Source organism: Anolis carolinensis, chromosome 1, assembly GCF_035594765.1.
Source record: "Anolis carolinensis isolate JA03-04 chromosome 1, rAnoCar3.1.pri, whole genome shotgun sequence".
Taxonomy (NCBI): domain Eukaryota; kingdom Metazoa; phylum Chordata; class Lepidosauria; order Squamata; family Dactyloidae; genus Anolis; species Anolis carolinensis.
Window position 1 is genome coordinate 234,494,603 of NC_085841.1, and position 26,582 is coordinate 234,521,184.

The 26,582-nt window shown below is 37.6% G+C and overlaps 1 protein-coding gene across 3 annotated transcripts in view; it reads right to left on the reverse strand.

Moving 5' to 3' along the window:
- Nucleotides 1–26,582, reverse strand: part of mgat5 (alpha-1,6-mannosylglycoprotein 6-beta-N-acetylglucosaminyltransferase) — a 181,165-nt gene that overhangs the window by 16,123 nt on the left and 138,460 nt on the right. For all 3 annotated transcript variants that reach the window (XM_062967009.1, XM_062967008.1, XM_062967001.1), the window contains exons 10-12: nucleotides 24,074–24,207; nucleotides 22,129–22,262; nucleotides 8,261–8,410 (exon numbers count right to left, since the gene is read on the reverse strand). In XM_062967009.1, coding sequence (XP_062823079.1) covers nucleotides 8,261–8,410; nucleotides 22,129–22,262; nucleotides 24,074–24,207 — 418 coding nt within the window. The remainder of the gene's footprint in view (nucleotides 1–8,260; nucleotides 8,411–22,128; nucleotides 22,263–24,073; nucleotides 24,208–26,582) is intronic.

Genomic DNA, 26,582 nt, shown 5'->3' on the forward strand with positions numbered 1-26,582 from the left:
AAATGATGAAAGCCTTCTCTAAATTAACATTAAAATTCACAAAGTTCTGTGCATACCTACAAAGCACTGGAAGTAAGGTGGGGAAGGAAATCAGGAAGAATGGAAATCACAGTTTAAGTATTTCATACACCCAAAACTCTCCAATGGAAAAGGAGAATCATAGAATCATAGAATAGTAGAGTTGGAAGAGACCTCATGGGCCATCCAGTCCAACCCCCTGCTAAGAAGCAGGAAATTACATTCAAAGCACCCCCGACAGATGGCCATCCAGCCTCTGTTTAAAAGCCTCCAAAGAAGGAGCCTCTACCACGGCCCGGGGGAGAGAGTTCCACTGTCGAACAGCCCTCACAGTGAGGAAGTTCTTCCTGATGTTCAGGTGGAATCTCCTTTCCTGTAGTTTGAAGCCATTGTTCCGTGTCCTAGTCTGCAGGGCTGCAGAAAACAAGCTTGCTCCCTTCTCCCTATGACTTCCCTTCACGTATTTGTACATGGCTATCATGTCTCCTCTCAGCCTTCTCTTCTGCAGGCTAAACATGCCCAGCTCTTTAAGCCGCTCCTCATAGGGCTTGTTCTCCAGACCCTTAATCATTTTAGTCACCCTCCTCTGGACGCTTTCCAGCTTGTCAACATCTCCCTTCAACTGCGGTGCCCAAAATTGGACACAGTATTCCAGGTGTGGTCTGACCAAGGCAGAATAGAGGGGGAGCATGACTTCCCTGGATCTAGATGCTATTCCCCTATTGATGCAGGCCAGAATCCCATTGGCTTTTTTAGCTGCCGCATCACATTGTTGGCTCATGTTTAACTTGTTGTCCACAAGGACTCCAAGGTCTTTTTCGCACACACTGCTGTCAAGCCAGGCGTCCCCCATTCTGTATTTTTGCATTCCATTTTTTTTCTGCCGAAGTGAAGTATCTTGCATTTGTCCCTGTTGAACTTCATTTTGTTAGTTTCAGCCCATCTCTCTAGTCTGTCAAGATTGTTTTGAATTCTGCTCCTGTCTTCTGGAGTGTTAGCTATCCCTCCCAGTTTTGTGTCATCTGCAAACTTGATGATCGTGCCTTCTAACCCTTCGTCTAAGTCGTTAATAAAGATGTTGAACAGAACTGGGCCCAGGATGGAGCCCTGCGGCACTCCACTAGGTTTACATTGTCTTCCATTATTGAACCAAAGCTATTTTTGCAGCTCTGTTAGTGATATTTTTCTCTCATTACTAAAATCTCAACACAATAATGTTCCAAACTTTGGTCTTCCAGATCCTTTGGACTTCAGTTCTCAGAAACACTGGTCATTGCCCATAGTAGCTGAGGCTTTTGGGAGTTGAAATCTAAAACATCTAGAAGACCAAATTCATACGAACCTGCCCAAGCTCTGAGATCTTCAGGAGAGGTTATTCTCTCGATCCCACCTTCATCTCAAGCTCAGTTGGTGGAAACGAGAGAGTGGGCCTTCCTTCTCATTGGCTGCCCCTTGACTTTGGGACTCCCTTCTTTTCAGGGGAGCCAGAATGGTCCCCTCCCTGCTGTTCTTCCAGCAGCAAGCTAAAAACATTTCATTCAGGAAGGCTTTTAAATATGAAGGTGCTTAAGATCTAGTCAGGGGTGCTGTGGTTTTTAACTTTGAATTTATTTTAATGGTGTTTAACTGGGAATTTTAAAATATTGTTTATATTTAATCCTGCTTTAATGTTCACATATTTTAAAATTTTAAATTGTTATGCTGATGGTTTTATGTTAAACTGCTTTGAGTCCCCTTTGGGGGAGATAAAGCGGGTTATAAATAAATATCATAAATAAATAAATAAATAAAGAGGTTGAGAATCACTGCAAGGAAATACTGGGCCCACCACAGACCATCACCATTATATGTCTTATCACCTAAAGCAGTGGTTCTCAACCTGTGGGCCCCCAGATGTTTTGGTCTTCAACTCCCAGAAATCCCAATAGCTCGTAAACTGGCTGGGATTTCTGGAAGTTGTAGGGCAAAACACCTGGGGACCCACAGGTTGAGAACTATTAACCTAAAAGGACCTCACTAGTAGAATGCAAGACAGAGCTTTCACCATAGGTACATTCTGATTTTATGACATTATCTCCTATCAATGGTAACATTAGTCCCACACTTGATAGCATTGAGGTAGGCAGTGAAGGCATTCTTCTTCTTTGCTTTCAATAGTTTTAAAACTGAAGCCATTTCTTTGTTATTTCCTTTGTTTAAGGCAATGGTTCTCAACCTGTGGGTCCCCAGATGTTTTGGCCTTCAATTCCCATAAATCATAACAGCTGGCAAACTGGCTGGGATTTCTGGGAGTTGTAGGCCAAAACACCAGGGGACCCATAGGTTGAGAGCCACTAGTTTAAGGCATTAGCTAAATTATTATTTGGCAAGGTTTTGTCCCTCCATGCAAATAATGTTAATGGGGTTGAAAAGTGGCATAAAGTCCCCTATAAATAAGATATAGCATTTAAAGGGCCCTTGTTAGAATTGGGCTCAGAAAGAGATGCCTCCATAAAACAGAAAGGATCATGGTTTGATCGGAATTGGCCCTCACATACGCAGCCTGAATTCATATTACATGCTTGATTACAATTGACATGGCCTAAGGTGTCTCGCGCAATACAGTACCGCTAGTAGGACACTTTCAAGAAGTCTTCCACTTACAAACAGAAGGTGGCAGCAAAGTTTGCAGAAATGTGTGATCTCAATCCACCAGAGCCAAACTAAAAAGAAGAGTAGCAAACAGCTATTCTTAAACATTGTTTGCATATTACAGGAAATTGGGAAGAGAAGGTATGAATGATTTACAAGGAGACATATTTGTGCTTTCCATCACCGTTTTAGCACTTACATTTCCCTTTTCTCAATTTTAGTTTTTTCTTGTAACATGCAAAATGCAAAAGAGTGCTACTGAACAGACGAACTTAGTACTGAATAATATTAATGCTGAACCATTATCCAAAAGGTATCCACATGGGATGTCGATGCAACCAGCATCCTTTCAGAAAATTAAAACTTTCTGAATTTAACCAGTGTCCAGATAATACCAGAACCTCATGTCACAAGGAAATGAAAATCAGTCAAGTGAAATCCTGCATTCATGCTTGCCATTTTAGCATAAGCAAGCCTTAATCCCAATCCCCTGGCACAGATTATTTAGTATTATTTCCTTGAATGGCTGTAAACAGACATTTGTGGGCATGATTCAAGCTCTCCAAGAGCAAGTACACTGGATAAGTAGGTAACAAATATTATGAATATACATCTTCAAAAGAATAATGAGGCAAAGTGCCATCTGTCTGCAAGATGTTCTAACTTGATAAACAGGGTGCTTTTTGTTAAGAGGCCAAGAATGGCAGTGGAAGACTCAAGATAGGGAGAGAAAAAGCTTCCAAACAAAACCTACTCATAAATTGATAGCTATATCACATTTTGCTAAGAGTTCTCTTCTCAAAAAAGAAAAGAGGAACTCAAGATTTATGAGCTCTAGACAATCCATTTCTCAAGTCCCATACCACCAAAAGCAAAAAAGAAAAGAAAGAAAAGAAAAAAAAGTAGACACTCCGCTGAGCAATTATATCTTTTAATTAGCTACAACTGGAACATGGCTGAACCATTAATTAAAGGATTTAAGATGTTACCAACAATTCAGTAGTGGCCCAGTTTTAATTAGTTACAGAAAAGGATACTACTGAGTAGATAAACATTCTCTAGCTTTTACCTTGGTACTGTTGAACATCTTTTCACTTCTATGCTGTCAACGTATTTAATGAAAACTCCTGAGGGAGGATATTGGAGCCAGCACCTTTTGACAACAGGGGTTTCTGTTACCACTTAATAATAAATGCAGCAGCAACGCTCTTCCACAGCCGTGGTAAACGACTGAAGTAATTGAAAATCCTATCTTCAAAATAACTGCATTATTCACTTGGCAAGTTGATCAAAATACAGGTAACACAGTAATGCTGTGCTTCAATTTCTGTTAAAATGTTGAAGTGAGACAATACTTTCAGTCCTTCTGCAGGAATGAATTTCAGAAAGTACTAGTAAAAACCTTTTCCTACACACCATAAAGCAAGGTTTTACCATTGTTGTTAGAATAGCCCACATTTTGAGGTGCTGCCAAATGGCATTTTGGAACATGTTATTCAAATTCTGTCTTCTAATGGAAATGATACATTTAGTTGTTTTGCCTCTGTGGCTGTAAACTGCATCCTTTGGAAACCAAAACCCTATTGAGATGCCCAATCTTTCTAACTTTCTACAAGTCTTCATGACTGAACATTAACATTATGGCAAGGTCCAGTGTTAGAAAGGTGCTGCCAAAGGATGTTCAATTTTAGTATTTTTATTTTGAAAACTCAGACCTATATTTATATATTAGCATAAATCCCAGAACAACCAGGGTCTAACTCAGACCAAGTGCCTTTGGGCCCTTCCAGACAGGCTCTATGTCCCAGAATCTGATCCCAGGTTTTCTGCTTTAAACTGGATTATATGAATCCCCAGTGCCAGATAATCTGGGATTATCTAGAAGGACTTACTTGACTAATCATATGTCTGACAGGACAGAGGTGTATGGCAAGGACTCCCAAAGAGTAACATGGAAGACCTGGACTCCCATGGCTCCTTTCATCCATGAATGAAGTAGAAAGTATACACAAGGGCTATCTGCTCACATGCTCCGTCCTTATGCCTTATGCAGCTGTTGTGATGACAGCAGGGACGAAACTGTTCCCTGGCACTAAGCACATGCACATGTTTCCCCAGAGGGCATTATGTCTGAAACAAGGGCATTAGATACCCTGGGAATGTTGAATGTAAACACAGATCACAGATGTAGGTACTTTTGATAGAGAAAGACAAAGCTAAGCACAGGAGGTTGCAGTCATGGGACCTTGGGATTTGAAGGTAGAGAAAAACAGCGGATCAATCTCCCTCGCCAATGTTTTGCCAAGAAAATTTTCATTTTTTAAAATTAAAAAAGTAAAAGGAAATGTTGGAGAACATTTGTTTTTTTGATTTTAGAATTAGTGAAGGGCATTGTAAGACATGGTTTATGTCTTACAATTATTTCCATGACATACACAGACATAGGAGAAGAACTATAATGGGGCAGGGAAATTCCAAAGATGAACAGTTTAGAGATAAACTGTTAATTAAGCATTATTACTGAAAACCCTGATCGGCTAAATTTGTTTGTAAAGCTGCGTATGGAATTAGAGAACAATATTTTTTGTGCATGCTGTAGACAAATATAACACTGAGAGATAAAATGCATTTCTGTACTTAGTGGGTGCTGCCATCTTCATGACAGGAATATATGGTGCCGGGCAGTGGTAAGGCTTCATGGTAACGTACTACCAAAGATATCAAAATTTTCCATGTTAGATCCAAATAGCCTGCTAAGCCTAGTCCTTAAAACTGCAACTGTTTCTTGTATGTGTAATACACTTTATTATATTAATTAAAGGAGTTGCAACCTTTCTGTTTTGTATACAGTGTTCCCTCACTTATTGTGGGGGTTACGTTCCAGGACCACCCGCAATAAGTGAAAATCCGCAAAGTAGGGACACTATATTTATTTTAATATTTATACATTATTTTAGTAGTTATACACTATTTTAAGTCTTTATCAATCAATTGTGTGTTGCTAAATTGCCTCCTTCTCCTCCTGTTGCCACTTGGGCTCCTTTTCTCTCCATTCAGCTTTTCCTCCCTTCCTTAGGCTGTAAACCGTAATTTTTATGATTTATAATATTCTTTTAGAGTTTACTGAAAAACTGCAAAACAGGAAATCTGCAAAAAGCAAACCGCGAAGTAGTGAGGGAACACTGTATATACTTTCAGATGGCAAAAACTAGGATCCACATGCTTAGGCAGCCAGTGGTGCAATAGTCTGTAGCTCATTCTTTATTACAGAGGATATATTCACAATTTCATTTGTAAAAAATTAAGGCTTTAACATTTTAAAATTTCATAAATGTGTCAAATAGACCTTTAATATGCTAAGTAAGTTATGAAAGATACATTTTGTGTTTGCAAAGGAATACAGTGATATGATGGCAACACATTGCGACAGAACTTCCCATTGTTTTTAGACTGTGCTATTATTATTGCGAAAACATTCAGGCTGATCGGCTAACTGGAATGAACCAGCTCATGGCTATCATCTGCTAGTCCGGACAGGATCAAGAACAGAGCTAACTACTATGGGCAGAGATGTCATTTCTTTGGGTTTCATGGGGCTAAGCCACCACAATATTTTGGTATTGGAAACAACCGAAAGATACAGTCAGTGGGTGAGATAGTCCCATCCACATGCACAACAAATAATGACAAAACTGAAGCTAGACTTTTTTTGGGAAGTGGCTGAGCAATCTGCCAAATAACTTGCTAGTTAAGACTAAAACATTGCATTAGGTGCAGTGTGGCCCTTGAAAGTAACATAAAGGCTGCACAAGTACAATGAACAGCAGCAACACTACAGTCAGGAAAACACCATAAAAGCCACATGGTACCAGTTCTGTAGGGATTGTACGGGCTGGCATCACATTCCACACTGAATTCAAAGTGCTTATGAGGACAGTGAAAGCCAAAAATGGGGTGGGACCTTGATACTTGAAGGAGTGCCTCATTGATACTTGAAGGAGAGCCTCTTCCTCGAAATACCTGCTTAACCACTAAGGTCTGCCAGGGAGTTCATTCTCTGTGTCCCACCAATGAAGGTGTGGAGAAGACCTTTTGAACTGTGGTGCAAAGATATTCCTTGTTTGATGCAAACACTGGTCTGTTTGGTGCAAACACTAGTTTCACTTTGACATCAAATTAAAAGATGGGTTTTCATTGAAGTATTTTGGGCTTAGGAATCATGCTAAAGTAACACTGCCCTGATATACTGCACATCATATATACCATTTTAAATTACTTTAGATGTGTACTTTGTTTCAAATTGCCATTTTCCTGTTTGTACCGTGCCCTCACTGGTTTTGAAGTAGGATGAAATGCCATGAATATTGTGACCTCAATAACTCAAAAGTGTGACACACCTTAAACTATGTTTAAAGAGAGTTGTTTTCCAGTTTGGGGTATTTAATTAGATGAGAGAGGTATCTTGGAATTACTGAACCAAATTGTGAAATGAACTGCTAACTACTGAACAAACTTGAATCTTATGTCTAAAAAAGTCTTAGAAAACCACAGCAGGCATGCCTTAAGTCTGATATTGTAATTATTCCAGTTGTCACATGATCACAAGGATAAAAAGTCGCCCCCCCCCCAAATCCTACATCTGAAGCCTCACATTTCTCTCAGCACAATCATTTCTGAATTGTTGGGTGAGTGGAGCAATAAGTAATGGTGTTCCTGTCCTCTTCTTGTAGTGGGATGCACTGCAGAATCACAAAAAGATCTTACAGGGGTCTATACAGCTATTGATTTTAGAACATCCCATGACTAGGACAGGCTGAACACATTATTCTTCACCGTCCTGCTCTCCAGAACTTTGGAAATGGCTGAGTGGGGTTATGTACAGTAGAGTCTCACTTATCCAACATAAACGGGCCGGCAGAAGCTTGGATAAGAGAATATCTTGGATAATAAGGAGAGATTAAGAAAAAGCCTATTAAACATCAAAATAGGTTATGATTTTACAAATTAAGCACCAAAATATCATGTTATACAACAAATTTGACAGAAAAAGTAGATCAATACACAGTAATGTTATGTTGTAATTACTGTATTTACAAATTTAGCGCCAAAATATCACGATATATTGAAAACATTGACTACAAAAATGCGTTGGATAATCCAAAACATTGGATAAGCGAGTGTTGGATAAGTGAGACTCTACTGTATGTAAGGCACCAACGGTAAGATCTGGGTGATAGCATCAGGATATGCCATAGCTACATTTTCTTAGCTGTATCTCCTGGTGCACAATGTTGGTACATGTTTGATAAAGAATTCTAGTGTTTTCTTTAAAAAATGACAACAACAAAACAGTGCAACCACCTGGCTATGTCCTCAGAAGTAAGGCCTGCTCAAACAGAACCCATTTCCAGAAAAGTATGTTTAGGACTGAAACCTTAAAGCATTACGAAGTATCATCACAATAATAAGTAGTGGAGACTTAAGAACAGTAGCTAATATAGAGAGGTTAATTTCCACCACTATGATGCAAATATGACCACTACCATATATAAAAAGATTACATATTGCACATATGCATATATCTATATCTCACACACACTACGGAACTTACTTTTGTGCCTCTTAGCAAGAACTGTAAATCCCGGCCACTAAGGATACCATGGTTTTTGACATAACTAGGCATATAGATAGCACTTGTTCCATGGACAGTTCCGTGAACTTCAGTGTATGTATGAATGACATCGAGATAAGACTTCTTATCCTAAGAAAAAAAACAGAAACCGCAATGAATCTTCACACTGAGCATCAGCTTCTTTATGCAAGTGAAACAAAATCATGTAACGACAACTTCAGTCATTGCGCACTCTCTCTCTACACACACACACGCACACACACACACACATTTTCACTTGAAGATTTCGGCAGCTTAATTGTACAACGAAAGGGAGTCTGTAAGGCTGATCATGGGATCAATATGAGCATATTTTGGACTCCTTTTTCATAAGTGGGAATTCAAAACTTATTCAAAACTAAATATATAAATTAAATTATATAAGGAAAACAAGCTTTAAATTTAAAAAGATATCATTCAACTGTATTTTTGAAAAGTTGCTATGCTAAAATTTGAGCCCACAAATCTAAACTATAGCAAATATTGTCTCTTGCTTTCATACATTCTGCATTCCCCGTACAAGAACCAGAATAGGGGTAGGAATTTCCATTTGATCACATCAAGGTAACCCACATTGACAGCTTAAAGTTGACTACTCCTTACATCAGGGGTCCCCAAACTAAGGCCCGGGGGCCAAATGCGGCCCTCCAAGGTAATTTACCTGGCCCTCGCCCTCATTTATAATATAATATTTTATATCCGTTTTAATAATGTAATATATTGTATATACATATAATACTGATAATAATATTATCATTTTATACAATACAATACTAACAATAATATCATATAATAATATTAATATAATATTACAGTATAGTGGTATAGTTCAATATAGTATAATGCCAATATTGTGCTATGCTAATAATATAATATATTGTATGTACATACAGCTGCTCTGAGTTCCCTTCAGGGTGAGTAGGGTGGGATATAAATGTAGTAAATAAATGTAGTAAATGAATAAATAAATAATTTTGGACTTAGGCTCGCCTAAAGTCTGAAATGACTTGAAAACACACAACAACAACAATCCTAATTAACCTGACTATCTCATTGGCCAGAAGCAGGTCCACACTTCCTATTGAAATCCTGATAGGTTTATGTTGGTTAAAATTATTTTCATTTTTAAATATTGTATTGTTCTTTCATTGTTATTGTTATTGTTTTGCACTACATATAAGATATGTGCAGTGTGCATAGGAATTGGTTCGGTTTCCCCCCCCCAAATGATAATTCGGCCCCTCAACAGTCTGAAGGATTGTGGACCGGCCCTCTGCTTTAAAAGTTTGAGGACCCCTGCCTTACATTCTGATATTTTAAAATTGTCTCTGGTAAAAAAAAAAACCCATATATTCCTGGTGCATTTTTCTTTTCTTTGTAGAATTTATAGCGGTTTCATTTGGGATAAAGACATAAATTAGACATAAACAATAATAACCGATTTTACTTTTTCTTCACTAGTATTTATTCTAATATAAGATTTTAAGAAGGTATAACACTAGAACAGAGTATGGATGCTCTTTCTCAAATATGAGCAATCTCAAAATCTGATTTCCTAGCCAGGCAGTAAATGTCTGTGTTTAGGAGCATCAGAAGTATGAGCCTGTTATTCTGCATTTTCCAATATACCTTCTGTATTTCTTCATCCCAAAAGCCATGACAGATGTTCACCCAAAGGTTACAGAAGGCAAACATTGCTTGTTTAGAATCAAGGAACAACTGCATTCCTCCTACATACTTTACTTCTTTAATGAAAAAGAAACACTGCTAATACATTGTTTTCAGTGAGAAGGTAGGCTTGTTTTTATTGATCTGTGCATCACGTTGGAAGTGTAGGAGATGGACTTCCTAGCTCTATTTTAAATATTTTGCCAGGCAGTTCCCAAGTTACAAACATGGTAAGTTCTGTAGGGTTGTTCTTCAGTTGAATTTGTATACAAGTCGGAACAGGTACATTTTTTTAGGTGTAACTTCAGAAAACATATCTATATTTTAGCTTTGAATAGCATAGGGAAAGGTTTACACCCCTGTGGTGTTTGTTTTGCTGTCTGTGCCTATGTTCAGAAAATTTCACCTCACATTCTGTCCTTGTGAGGATTGGATTTTGAAAAAATTAGATTGTTGTGGAAGCAAGGATTGGTGAGAAAGCTTCAGTGGAGACCCCCACCCCCCATGGGACTGCCTGTATTTGGGACAGTAACTGTGATCCTAAGATTTCTTCCGTAGTTTCTGAATATCCCTGCTTAAATGGGTTTCCACTACGCCTTCAATGTCTTCTAAGCTTTTGACCTCTATACTGTAGCATACATTCTAAATTCCTGTATTTGAAATATCATTGTGACAACGTTAATGCCATCATCACATTTCAGAAAGGTGGCTGCCATTTGTGGTCAGGTTTGTATGAGAGCAACAAAGAAATTACACAAATGCTGGGTATTAAACATAGGAAATATATTACTTACATTGGGCTTTTAGCTGAAAGGGTTTTCACTACATGGCTTAAAAAAACCCGTGATTCTCTTATTTTTGTGAGGCTGAATATTTCAAAAATAAATCTGAGATTACATGCTTATGCTTGGTAGTGGAAAAAAAAAGCATTATCAAAGTAGCAACCTTATAGTAGCAGCACTGGCTTTAAAAATGCATTTCTTTTCTGTTTTGCTTCAGCATTGTCTCAGAATAAAGAGCGCAAAGTATTTCAAACGTGGAGGTCTGATTTCGTAAATTCTCTTATTATATTGTAAGTGTGGTAATAATCTACCCTGCCTGGAGCCTTTGGAATTTAACAAGAGCCATAAATTATGCTTAAGTGTCTCAAAGGTGAAAACAGAAACAGCTAAAAAGCAGTCCTGTAACAATATAATCTACGCAACTCTGGGGGAAATAAAAAGATCGCCATGAATCTTACCTAACAAAATCATGCAGGATTGTCTACAGATAAAACTCATTATATATGTTGCAATTACTAAAGAAAGGCTTTTGTTTGAACAACAGAAAGGTTTTGTCTAGATGTCATTGTTAATTTGAATAAATTACCAAGATGTCTTGCACCTTCCTTTCCTTACCTAAAATTCTGTATCCTAATCTATCTAGTTGGGGCTCCTCCAGAGTCATACCTTCATAACATAAATTGAGAAGTGCATTTGGATTAAGATTTGTAAGCAGGCACCTGTCATGTACAGATTCTTCTAATACAGACTAAAATGACCAGGAGAAGAATTTTCCTAACAACATTTGCTATGCGGGACTTTTTTCCCCCCAAAGTTTGAGAAGTTACTTTTCAAAAGGAAATTACTTTTCAAAAATATTTGTCCAGTTACTCTTCCAGAACTTAAAAAATAACCTGTTGCTGTTACTCAATTACAATGATGTAAAACAAGGCAGGTTGAATGGTAAGAAAATTCCAAAAATGGGGAAAAATAAGAAAAAGTAGAAATGGCTACATCAGCCAACAATTCACTGAAGGCAATTTCATCATCAGGGATAATTTTGCTTTTAAGATGAGATATACTATTCATGTTAGGTCCTCCTGCAATAAATAAATGCAATATATAGATCAACTTTTGGACCTCCTTGTGTTTTGGACTTCAACTCTCAGAAATCCCAGCCAGTTTACCATCTGTTAGGAAGTGTGAGAACTGAAGTCCAAAACACCTGGAGGCCCAAAGGTTGGGAACCACTGATATAGATAGATAGCCAAGTCAGCAGCTTTCCTTCATATTTATCCCTGTTTACTTAATATTGATCATTCAAAGCAATTTTTAAGACTGAAAAATTGTCTGCAGTATTTTATTTGGGGGGGGGGGAGAATGCTAGACAAAACGGATGTTCAAATTCAGATCAACAAGTACTTTCTGGTTCTGAAAATTCCAGTATTGTGGAATATTCATTTTATACTCATGAACACTGATACTGAAATTATTCATTTTGAAACTCCTAAAGAATACACCAAAATTTACTTGAGGTCAGAAAAATATGTTTTAAATAATTAAAATGTTTTTAAAATTATCACCTTTAAGCTCCAGTTTTAGAACAAGAGAACCATCACTGATAGTTGGACATTGGAAAAGGTCACAAAGCTTACTGTTTGGTACATATAAATAGCTCTTTGAGCCTTAAATATCTGCATATAGGAATTACAAATATTTTATGTTTCATTTTGAGAAATGTTAATTTCTAAACCTGGTTCGGACACTCTTTGTGCTCCTAATGTGAGGTGCAATTTGGAAAATGTCAGAGGGGCCCAAAGATACAAATGAATTTGCCCCAGTGCAACAGCTTCCAGTTTTATAAAATCCCTTTCGAACTGTAATCCAGAGCTTCTACCCTTGAAAACAGTTTATACAGTAGAGTCTCACTTATCCAACATTCGCTTATCCAATGTTCTGGATTATCCAACGCATTTTTGTAGTCAATGTTTTCAATATATCATGATATTTTGGTGTGAAATTCGTAAATACAGTAATTACTATGTAGCATTACTGCATATTGAACTACTTTTTCTGCCAAATTTGTTGTATAACATGATGTTTTGGTGCTTAATTTGTAAAATCATAACCTAATTTGATGTTTAATAGGCTTCTCCTTAATCTCTCCTTATTATCCAACATATTCACTTATTCAACGTTCTGCCGTCCCGTTTATGTTAGATAAGTGAGACTCTACTGTACTATTAAAAATCATGGTCCTAACACTCAACTATATGACAAGAAGTAAAAGACTGGTCTTTAGAAAAGAGGAAGGAAAGGAGAGTGGGAGAAAGGAAATGTAGCAGCACCTTCAAAACTGGTTTCAATTTTAGCATGAGCTTTCATGGGTATCAACCTACTTCTTCAGATATAGTACAGAGAGATAACTTGAAGCATGGATATAACTGAAAAAGTCAATTTATATTCATGAAAACTCACATTAAAATGAATACCAGTTAAAGGTGCCTCTCTCTTTCTTTCTTTCCCCTTCTCACTCCCTTCTTCCTTTTTATGCTGCAAAAGATTAACACAGCTACTTCTCTGAAAATTGGTCTTTATTCCATTGATAAAACCTGAACTTATTTTTCAGTCAACTTCTTGACAGCTATGTTAAACTCACGATTTACAAAAGACACTTTTGTTGATCGTTGTGTACACCATTGTTATTACTCTATGCCAATTATTTCCACCTAAATTTAAAAGCCTCTCTGCACAAGACCTTTCACATCAAAGAAATTGGATTATAAAGAGAATGTGTTTTTCTCCCCAAGGCAATGTTAATAGGAAGATACAACTCTGGGGGGTTAAAATTTTGCATTGCATAGATTAAAATTCAACCCGATTCATCTGTGGTAATAAACGGTTGAACCACAATAAGAGAAAGTAAGGAAGGGGAAAGTGAGTGAATGTGTTCTATTTATATGGAAAACAAATGTTGCTTAGCAGCCTTCAGTTAGCAAAAACACGCCTTATTTACAAATCATTCAAGTCACCTCTACAGGATGGTAATCTTGATAAACGATTTAATTCCTAAAACCCACAGAGATTAAACGAGGTCGAACTTCACTAGGTGGGTAAAAGCCTTAACCGAAGCATCCTACTGGACTGTCAATAGGCTGGTGAACCCTTTGTCTGAAGATATGTCCCATCATTATTGGGTCTAATGAAGTCATTTGCAACTTCTAGCAAAGCATAGATGAATTTATCATGGAGTTTTCTTGACAATATTTGTTCAGAGGGAGCTTTCCTTTTGCCTGAGGCTGAGTTTTATTCGCCCAAGGTCACCTAATGGGTTTCCATGGCCAAGAAGGGAATCAAATTCTGATCTCCAAAGTCATAGTTCAACACTGAAACCATATACCATTACACTGTTTAGCACTTTTTAAAAAGACTGAAATATTTGACAGATGTTTCACTTCGGGGGGGGGGGGGGAATCAAGTAAAGGAAGATGTTACAGGAGTGCAGTCATGAAAACAATCTTTTCTCCACTGCTTGCCTCCATTTTTCATGGTAACTTGAACTGAGTAATATGAGATTCAGTTAAGACAAAAGTAAGTCATTTTTTTTTTCACACAGAACCTCATGGAATTTCCTTCTTCATGATGCAGTGATGCCTGCCAACTGGGTCAGCTTTAAAAATATGCTGGACAAATTCATAGGCATGGTTAAACATTCTCTATAACAGCAGAACCAATATGGCTTGGCATATCTGTTGCCAAGGAGTGTGTGTACGCTCTTGCACTCCACTGGCTTTTCTACAGGCAACTGGCTGGTCACTCTGTGAGCCAAATGTGGGACTAGTCAGGCTTAGCAAGGTTTTTCATGTGTTCTTAAAACATAACACTTTTATTGCTACTAAAAAAGGGGTAACAGATTCTCCCAGGGCAAAAGATTGCTTATTATTTGTTTAGAAAATACAACCATGAGAAAACTGGGGACATATTAACTATTAATATATTGACTTAGAAGGTAATCATTAGGAGACAATAAACTATGATAAGATGACTATTACTTGGATACAAACTGTGTGAAGGCTAGCCAGCAAATTTTACTGAAATGATGTACACCAATATACAGTCAAGAAAAGTCTGTCTGAACTGCTACTATACTCATTGACACTAATAAATAATAATCAGGCCATTCTAACACTTTTAAAGCCATGTTTGCACACTGCCTGCCTGCAAGTCGCTTCTGCACCACCACATCATTTATGTGAGATGAAAATTTTAATTTCTGAAAAAGCTTAACGGATATACACAAAAACTGCCAGTGCAATATAAAACAGTGAATTAAAATGCAGGAGTAAGGAATCATATATGTTCCAGCATCAGGAGAAGTCTCAGCTCCCCTGATGCTATAACAGTTTTCAACCAGACACTATTCTGTACAAATATCTCTTAAGTAAAAATAAAAAAATACTCTACACTCTTCTGCAGAAAAAATAATGGTGTAAACTTTGCCTGGAGTCATAATAGGCAGGCATAATTTTTAACGATGGGGGGCAGAGACTCAGGTCCTAATCCATGTATTTCTTGAATGACCATTTTAATTGATCCCAGAAGTGGGAGTTCAATGCTTTATTTCCATCTATAAAAGTTGTGTTGCAACATTGGTGTTGTCAAAGTTTCTCCTCACACCTTCAGGTGACACTACATGAGCCCAGTATAGGCCCAGTTACAGAAGCACTGGTATCCAAACAGAGTCCCAAACTATGTTGAAACCATGGGTTGGTTATATTTAATCTCCCAACATCTAAGACACTTTCTATCTTGAGGACATTGAATGTGGCCAGTTGGTATATATTCCTTTATACAGTTCACAGATGTGATTATAGGACAAAGGAGATATAGTAATCATTGGCAGAAGATTAACTAAAACAAACTTCATCAAGATGTGAGGTCCCTGAATGTGAATGAGATTATTTTATTCAAAATGTCACATTTAATTTAGCAAGACAGGTGGAACTAAAATTAATTATAGCTCTGAGTAGCAGACAATTTGTACATTTACATCTGGGAGTGTGACAGAACTCAATGTCTGCTGCCTGTTATTTCTTTTTAACCCTGCTTAATGCATAAGTGTACTGAAAGAGTGTCTGAGTGCCAGTTATGTAAACTCTGTCTTGCAGGAACACACATTATTTCCTCCTTGGATGTTCTGTAAAAGCTTCTGTAAAACAAATTATGTTCTGAGAAACACGTCTTCCCTCAAGGAGGTGCCAATTGAGTAGAATCTAATTTCTGTACATTTCCTCCTCCCTCCTCACACCATGATATTCTTTCAGCTACTTGAAAGAGCTCAACATTATTAATATATCAGAAGAAATAACTCACAGAGCTTTTGAACTATTAATATACAATCACAATATCATATACATTTCAGGTTAGCTCTTAAAGTAGCATTCAGTACTATGCTTTCATTTTCTCAATTAAGGGAGACTGTGGTTAACTTAATACATAGTTCATGCTGCTTATAACAAATTACCTAACTATATTGGCTGTTTCCAGAGTTCAACTTCTGATTTGTTAAAAGAGAGCAACACATCTTCTGGTGACTACTGTGGCTTCCGGTTCAGTGCTCTGAAGTCTAAATTCAATACAGAGGCATGTCTTCAATGGATAGAAACATGGTTAACTCTGCCCTGGATGTAAGGTTTAAATGTTTATTAAATATTTGGCATAAATGAGGAGCTTTGCTATTCCAAACCTGGTTCATTGTCTACTTTATTGTGTGCCATTGATATTCAAATGAAACAGAAGGGCCTATATGGGAACCTATACAGAGGAAATTTCAGATCTATGTCTTTTCTCTGATACATACAATTACTACCACACACATACATCACTCTGCAGCATGGCTGTAGCCATCCCTCACCATTTTTGAATTATGACAGCCCCAGTTCACTTAAAAAGACTGGAAGTTGAAGACTGGGATGCCCAGGAAGTCACATCTATTGCTGCTTAATTCTCAGCAATCCTTTAGCAAATGAAAAGGATGCAATTATACAAGGATATATCACTTAAGAAATTAGATGTGTTCCTAAGCATTCCTTCTTTAAGAGAAAAGTTGGTACCTGAGGCAGAAATAGCATGGAAAGAATAGGGCGTAGGTTACTCTCTCTACTGCAAAGATGAAGGGCAGTTTGAAACTGTTCTGCAAACTTTCATTCAAAACTAACATGGTTAAAATGAAATAACCAGGTCAGGTAAATCTTGCCTAAGAAAAGAAGAAACATTTTACAGATTTATTTTATTGTGTCAGAAGCAACTTGAGAATATACTGCAAGTTGCTTCTGGTGTGAGAGAATTGGCTGTCTACAGAGATGTTGCCAAGGGGATGCCTGGATGTGTTACCATCCTATTGGGAGGCTTCTCTCATGTCGCCGCAAGCTAGAGCTGACAAATGGGAGTGTACCCTGTCTCACGGATTTGAACTGGCAACCTTCAGGTCAGCAGTTCAGCCGGCACAAGGGTTTAACCCATTGCACCACCGCAACTCTTATTTTACAGATCACCCAAAGGCTCCATGCAAAATGTATGACTCTGTCTTTTGTCAGTCTCTATTTTACTTATGATTTACATTTTCGGTGAATGAACTTATAAACCTATGCTTCTTTTAACATGCTTTAGGCAGCTGCTAAGGCAGGCTTATCTCTAGTTTACTATTCATATATCCTCAGTAAGGAATTCTCGACACTGCTGCTACTTTATTTTCAAACTTATATGCCGCCATATAAGCCCTGACTCTTACAAGGCAGTTGCACACTCTGACAACAGGATAGGCTAGATTTCCATTCTTTTCCAGCTCAATATTTATTGTATCATTTACTGCATATATACTGCTACACTGAGACACTAAAAGTCTCCAGCCTCCCTTCACCATTTTCCCAAACCTGCTACCTAACACAGTACAGGCCCATATCTGCTGGGAATAAGTTTCAAGATCCCCTGTAGACACCTGAATTTGTGAATAATAGCAAGTTCTATATTTTGATTATCCTTGGCCTGGAAGCAAACCATAGAATCACACTGAAGGACTAGAGACCCCCCACAAACAAATCCTTGGATCAGAAGGTCATACTGCTCTAAAACCTCAAGCTAGAAGATGAGGAGAAAGGAAAGGGAGACATGCATAAAAACACTTTGTAAAAAGTAGCTCTTTGTTAATTGAGGTATGCCTGTGTATAATATAAAAGGGTTCATTCCATTATGGAAGATATAGCAGACAGGCAATATCTTCTACAGAAGAGACATCTAGGCAGGTCATAGCCAAAGAACTAGGCACATTTGCACATATACTTTATGAAAATAAAGATAATAATGATGACCACAAACTGAAGTCCAGCCATATGATCAAATCAAATCAATTAAGAAATTATAGCTTTCTATAACACACACACACACACACACACACACACACACACACACACACCAGAAAACAAACACTGAATGGGTTAAAACAGATGGATATTTTACATCTTTTAGAAGTCCTTGTAAGTATGCAAGAATATATTATCTGACATTTTGGAAAGGAAACACTAAGCAGATGGGGCACTGAGATATTAGCACAAATATGCTGGATATGGCAGACAAATTGATACTGAAAAAACAAGGGACAGGAAAGTAATAAATTGAGAAAAAGTCTGAAAATAAGTGAGCTACATCTGTTGACTGTTAAGACCCAACTATGTGTGGCTTGTTGTTCTTCTGACATCTATTAATCATGCCAGAAAATACAGCTGATAAACACAATTCAGGTACCCTTGAAGCTTGTTAATATTCAATTGTATTGATAATTACATTAGAAAATGCAATCACAAATGCCCAAAACTTGGATAAAAGATCCAAAATGACAGATTCTAGTGATGTTAAGATGCACACCTGAAAACAAGTACTAGAAAGTATTTTATTATTCATTTTTATTTGCATGTAAAGCTAGTGGCAAAATTACCACTTAATCAATGGGTTTTTATGCTGAAGAAGCATGGATTGGAAGCATGGTGCAGAACACTAAAATGGATACTTTATCAACCTACAAAGACAACAAACATTCAGGATACAGCGTTCTCAATCATTCAGAACAGTGCAACAGGATTCAGGTGAATGTGGTTAAATTTCTGCTAGGAACTTTCTTCAACCACAAGTGGGTTTGTTGAGTGAAGCTGATTGCTGAAACACGTCTCCCCGCTTCCCAAAAGTATTATATATCTTCTTCACATCAGACTAAGGCCATAAACCTATACTAATAAAAGGATTAAATTGGTGATACTCAATGTATGCCTTGCACCAAGGCTGTTCATTTAACTGAACTCAACATTGAAAATCCCTTTAGACATAAAATTATGTTTGGTCCAGCAAATATTGATATATTAGACTCCACTATGCTTTTTGAAAAGGAATGGTCTACTTCAAGTAAATGTTGCTGAAGAAATATAAGTAATGCTTTCTTTTGTGGGTGTGTTCAGTGATGTATTTTTTGATTGATGTATTACAATGTATTGATTTTGTATTGGAAAACTTTTTGGCGTTTGTAGGCACACATTCCCTTTTAAATGATATCCCTGTGATGTGAAATTTAACAAATGCTCTGTGTGGCTGGATCCTGCATGTTTTTAGTGTTACTTGAAGTTGGCATCTATAATATTCGCATAGCTGAAATAGTGACTTGTAAAACAGATGAATAATGTATACTTTTTAGTAACATATCATAGTTGAAAAATACACATTATTCATCTATTGTACAAGTCACTATTTCAGCTATGCGAGTGTGTATATATTATAGATAACAACTTCAAGGAAATTGTCATCTTATATTAATGTACACTCTTAATCCCTATCCATTTCCTATGTACTTTCTCTTTACTTTCTCTCTTTCTTTCTGTCTGTCATCATACTTGAAAATTCAAGATGAACACGGCATCACAGAACACTCCCCAATCAGTAATGTTTTCATTCCAGATACTTGCAGATTGTGTTATAGTTCTATTAAGATGGTTTCACCCTCTCCTCCAAATCTCTTTTACTGGAAAAAGCCAGGTAAAAGTAAAGGTTTCCCCCTGACATCAAGTCCAGTTGTGTCTGATTCTGGGGTGTTGTTTGTGCTCATCTCCATTTCTAAGCTGAAGAGCCAGCGTTGTCTGTAGACACCTCCAAGGTCACGTGGCCGGCATGACTGCATGGAGTGCCGTTACCTTCCCACCGGATTGGTACCTACTGATCTACTCACATTTGCATGTTTTCGAACTGCCAGAAGCTGAGGCTAACAGCGGGACCTCACCCTGCTTCCCGGATTTGAACCACTGACCTTTTGGTCAGCAAGTTCAGCAGCTCAAAGGTTTAACCTGCTGCACCACCAGGTGCTCCATGCACCCTACTTGGGAAACCCAAGTAGGGAAGAAATCAAAATCAGGAAGTGCAAGGTCTCTAATGTCCCACAAAACTCTGCCATATGAGGAAATCTTAAAAGTTTTAAATCACAGCTATAATTGAGTTGTGCACCAAAATGCATATGAGACATGTATCTGTCATGAACTGAGATACTGTATAAGGTAACTATATCCAAGATTTTTACCTCTCCTACAAACAAATAAAACTAGCAGTAGTTATATATCCCCAACTGAAATAACGGAAAACTTCTGGCCTGTGGGTTACTACAGAAGCTTCCCCATTCCTCCAGCTTAAGCCCATCCACACCATTCCAAGAATAAACAGGGGGCAACAGAAGCCAATATGGTTGGGAGCTGCTTTCATGACTCTTGGTTCTCCTTGCCTTCCCCACATGTACTGTGATGGAACTGTAGTGTGTTGAAGCAGCATTGTACAACAGTATTCCTTACCACTCTTTTTCCCATCAGGAAAAATGAGAGATGATTACTTTATTAGGAGCTTCCTACTCAATGTACACTGAAAGCCCTAAAACAGCGGGTCCCTCTTCACTGTTGCTCAAAGATCATTCCATGCTCACAATTTCTAGAATACAGGTAGGCAACACATGATCCATGGGTTACACATATAAGCAACCTGTTCATTTTTTTAGCCCCCAGAGGTCTCCTCATTGAATTTGCCCTTCTGCCTTTTTGTTTGTTTCAAGAAAAATAGCATTCCTAGAAAATCCAGGGAGCACAATTGTCTTTTAAAATCAAGTGCACACTCCTCCAACGCATTGTTTAAATTGATAATGTCTGTTATTCCAGCCACAAATGGACTTCTTTAATTTCTGCTACCCGGTTTTGGAACTGCAGCAGGAGTAGGAAGAGGGTGAAGTGGCTCGTGTGGCTCCTGTACATGCCAAAATTACCCGCACTTAAGAACTCTCAAGATAAAAACACAAGCAAAATTCACACTGTGTTCCCTGCACCTGCACTGCTTTCTGGATGAAGAAAATGTCTTCTATTCAGTGCTAAGAGGTTTTCATCATTCATGACCTTGCTGTGTATGTGAAAAGGGGTGCATTATTTTGTTTAGAGGGAAAATCTGCCAGTCATAAAACCACTGCAGGAGAGAAAACATGTAGCCTTTCCCATTCTGAAAGTGCTAATGGGATCTAGGATACAGCTGACCCTTCATAAATTAATGCTTTAAATTAAACTCATTTGAGGGACGGGTGGAACCAAAAATCAAATTGTAACCAAAAGCAGAGAAATCACTTCTTCTGGTTTCTCTAAAGTGAAGAAGGCATATAGGTTTGGCCACAGAACTGCTAAAATTGGAACTAATAATGTACCACAAATGAGAATACTATAAAAAGTTTCCCTGACTGTCAATAACCGGCATTTTTTTGGCTTTCCTTTTGACTGCAATCAGTGTTGTAAAAGTACTGAAAAACTAAGTATTCAGTAAAGTGAATTTTATTGAAGTCAAATTACAATAAACATTTTGGATTAACATGTCAATAAGCTTGATAGATTTATGTAGCTCAGCATGTCACAGATATAACACAGTAATGTGGTATAGACATCTTGGAACTTGGAAAGTTTAGGTTTTCTGCATTCAGGTATAAAATAAAAGCTACAGTTTCTTAAAAACCTGCAAACAAAAGGTTTAAATTCTCTTTTGTTGTTTCTTAACACGTCCAAACTGGGCTAATATATAGCCAGGGCTCTTTTTTATATTGATCAGCATTAGTTTTACTTTTACTTTCAAACTGTTTAATGCTAACATTATAAGCACATTTTCTGATGCAATCAATGTAATTGCTAATGATGAAAAAAAGTTGGGAAACAGCTCTTTTTGTCAAAAAGCTCTTTAACAGACATAATTGCATTCTATTCTAAAAAGCACTATAAATTATTGATCAAAGCACAGCCTGTTCTAACTTAAAGAAAGGACATAGCAACTCACCTTCCAGAAATTGTCGACTTTCCCATAAACAAGTGACTGATTCTGCCTTTTAATGACATTGAAGTGCTTGATGTCACTAGAATTAAGATACTGTTCCACAACAAAGCCAAGGAAACTATTGTCTGGAGTGTGGGCTGCAAATCAAACAGAAAAACATCACTATGCTATCATGATGCTTCATTCTAAAACAATTAAAAGGGAAATGTCTTGCACATAACAAGTGCCTAGAAGACATCTTAGCTTTTAGTTTACGTTATATTGGAAAAATAGGTTTTTACTATTAGAGGATGAAGAATTAATTGCATATAATGGTATTACAACCACATTCAGTGATGGTGTGTATTGTTAAAAATGTACTAGTAACTAGGACAACAACCAGTCCAAGTATAAATACAAAGCCAAGAGTTAATGGAGTAAATGATTTCTTCTCACCTCCTACACAATACAATGATGGGGACTGGGAGATGTTTTTGCTGGTCTCCCTTGGGGAAGAGGCTATGATAATTGCATGAAGACATCCCAACAGACAGCATGGGGAGCAGAACTAGAAGATTTATAAGCCCTTTCTGCCCTCCACTCTCCCTTTTTGTTGATCTATCTTCCAACCTCTGATACAGTGTGAACTTTGTTTCAGGCTGAACAGGAATTTTGCCTCTTTTCCACAGATATTATGCTTACCCTATACTATTCACTGGGGACTATGGCAATAAGTAGTCACATGGCAGACAATGTGAAGAAAGAAATAGGAATTCAGTGAACCCCAATGGCTCTCATTTGGTGAAGAGGGGATTCTCTGAAACTTCCTCTTTAGGTCATGCAACCAGATAGGGAAGGAGATGGGGCCTGAGGCACGAGCCCTTAGTATAACTCATGGGACTTGGGGAGGCATTCTTAGGTTGGTCTTCCAGTAATAGGCCAACTGGGGAACAACCCAGCTGTTGAGTTATCTTCATGTGCTTTGCTTGGGGGATGCTGGGTGAGACTCCCTGCCTCTGCTGCTCACACGGTAGGTTGCATCCACCTTTGGCCATTCTCAGGTTAGCTAGGTATATACCATATATACTCATGTATAAGCCTGAGGGTGTTTGGGGGCCAAAATTATAGACTGTGATACAACTTGTGCATAGGTTGAGGGCCACTCCATGGAGAGGGGACAGTACAATGTCAACTCAGGACTACCTGCCTCTGGTTGCCGCCACTGTTTCCTCGATCAAGCATTCAAAAAAGCCAAAAACTGTGCCACAGTAAAGAGAGAAGAAGGGTAGGTGCTTCTTTTAGGTTCTCTTATCTTTTGCCACTTTGCTCAGAGTACAGAATGGTTCCTTTTCTGATAAGAGTACAATACTAAGGCCCCATCTGCACTGCCATATAATCCAGTTTCTGAATCCAGATTATCTGCTTTGAACTGGACTAAATGGAGCGTAGACTCATATAATCCAGTAGATAATCTGGATTCAGAAACAGGATTATATGGCAGCCCAACATTTACACATGGATAAGTTAACCCAGATGTTTGAGGTTGGCTTCTTGGCTAACATTTCTAGACTTATTAATGGTTATACAGACAAAGTAAAATAAAGTGGCCTATTTCTAGCCTATCTGTGTGACTTGAATCTTTATTTCCATGACTGATCTATAAGTTACCTACAGAAAGCTAATGTAGAAAAAAAAAGCTTCAAAAAGATTTGTAATTGCGGTACATTCTGAACTTGATTTAGACATCAAGGATGTGATCCTCAGGGAAAAAAAGCCAATGTAAGAAAAAACGTTAACAGGGAACAGTTGATTAGAAAATTACATAAAGTTTCAATATTCCTTTATTACAATGCTAGCTTCATAGAACTATATGGACTATTTTAGTTGTATAACCTAAAACAAAATTACAAATTCAGGAGCTCAAGGTTTTCCTCAACAGCAGATGTTTTTGTAAACAAGGTTAACTTACGAAACATTGTGTAGAACTGCTGTGGATTAAGGTTCCATTTCCCCCAGGGTGTTTTGTGGCCTTTCGATTGGGCGTAATGAGCATGGTTGAACTCTGGTTCAGTCCCAAATGAATCCAGCACTCGCAACATACACCTGAGTGAAAACAAAGGAAAACAACAACAGAAATAGCTATTGATGACACAATTTTCAGAAACTGAAATACAAAATAATTGGTCCTGATGTTTTTGAACAATAAAATCAGTCAATAACCACAATATGTATCAAAGATGATATATATTTACTGAAGATAATTGGTTATCTAGAAGAAAATATGGCAACAAATTACTTTTCATAGCAAGATGAAGGTTTAATTCAAATTGCAAACACAGAAAGTGCAATTTAAATGCTCAGTTTTTCAAATTTGAGGTACAGGTATTATTGTTCTTTCTTTGAAGTGTCTATTCACAAATGATCTCAATGTAACTGTAATGATCTAACAACAACCACAACCACAACAACAACAACAACAACAACAAGATTAATGATATGGCACAAAGAATATTGTGGAAGGAAAACACTCTCTGTTACAGTATTTTAAAGTTTATTGCTTCAAGGTTTGCACAATTTAAGAAGACTTGATTGTAAAAAGGAAAGCTATAACTTTCACGAGCACCACTGGTTTCATCGTTATTTGATACACGAATAGCTAGGGGAAAAAGAGATCATAAAAGGGCAATCTTCTGCATTCAGTTAACCAGAATATTCTTATATGAGCACAGAATCTCAGAGCAATTAATACACAGAGAGAAGTATGACAAATATGGTCCAATATGACAATAAGACAAACTGAGAAATCATAAGGGAACATGGATGGCATTAGTTCAGCTCGTTAACTCAAATCTTCCTGCCAACTGTTTTCAGTGAAAAATTCGACAATTATTTTCAGATTATGCCAAGAGCATAGAGATAAAGCCAAACATTATATTGTCGTTGTTGTGTGCCATCAAGTCATTTTCGACTCATGGAAATGCCAAGGTGCTGAGGCAAGATTTGTTCAAAGTAGGATTGCCTTTATAGAGTGTGTCTTGCTCGCCCAGAGGGTATCTATGGCTGAATGGGGATTTGAATCCTAGTCTCCAGAGCTGTAGTCTACTGGTCAAATCATTACACCATGCTGGCTCTCAGAAACAATAAAAGAAGCAATGAGATTATAAAGTGCAAAAGAAAGTAGCATCTGAATAAAAGCATTCTTTTTTACATCACATGCTGGACGTGGGATGATTGTTGAAAGATGAAGATTAACAATATGGCTAGCATGAATTAACTATCTGAAATACAGTGACAGGTTATGTAACATTATTTTGCTCACTGCATTGGAACTGAGGACAAAGAAGTGAATCACCCACAGTTGTAATGCAGGCACAAACATTTATTGAAAGAGAAGAAACTGAAATTAAAGGAATGTATGCAACACGATTCCCAATGCAGCATCACTACTTTTCATTTCTTTCCCCCCAATACCATGAAGCTCATTGGGAAACACAGAGTCAAATGAAAACTGTACAACATTTAATCTCTGTAAATTAATAACGAATAGCCCCTATTGAGTTCCTCAATGACAAATACATCAAAAGAACCAGAAGTCTTAGAGATGCATGGCCTATGATCAGGCTGGCTGGGAGATTCTGGGGCTGTAGTAACACAAAAGTAACTTTCACAAACTGCATATTTCATATATTTCAAATAGTTAAATAATCTAACTAGCTTATCAATAGTAAGCTGTTATTCACTGACTGGAAGTGTATAGTTAACCAAGTTCCTCTCATGTTCAAAATTTAATCTGGTTTTGACCCTACTATTAAAGCAAAGCAGTAAATAAAAATTAAAATACCAACTTCATTTATTCAGTGTGCTGAAAAAAAGACAAGGGGTAGAAGATAACAAAAACATTATGCTTCCATTACTAAGCTACTGATTCTGTTGGATTGCAATTCCCATCAGTCCCATCTGGTATAGCAGATGGCAAGGAATAATGGGGATTGCAACCCAAAATAATCTGAAGGGTCACAACTAACTTCTTTCTAATCCATGTACTCATGTGTTGAATGTAGCAGAAATAATGAAGCACTAACAGCACTGCTTAGAGCAATGATTCTCAACCTGGAGTCTTCAGACGTTTCTGGCCTTCAACTCCCAGAAATCCTAACAGCTGGTAAAATGGCTGGTATTTTTGGGAGTTGTAGGCCAAAAACATCTGGGGACTCTAGGTTGAGAACCACTGGTTGATTTATGTTTATCCCAAACATAAATCAACACCCTATATTTTTCTAGCATGGATATCAGAAAAAGACATGAAGATGAGTGAGGGACTGGGTGCCCCAATGATGTACAGCCTATAAATAACCAACTGGCTGCTCTTCCACATGATTCTTTTTTTAAAACATGCACTTCAAATGCAAATAGAAATAAACAAGGGACATGACCCCATAATGTGCCTAGAACAGTGGTTCTCAACCTGTGGATCCCCA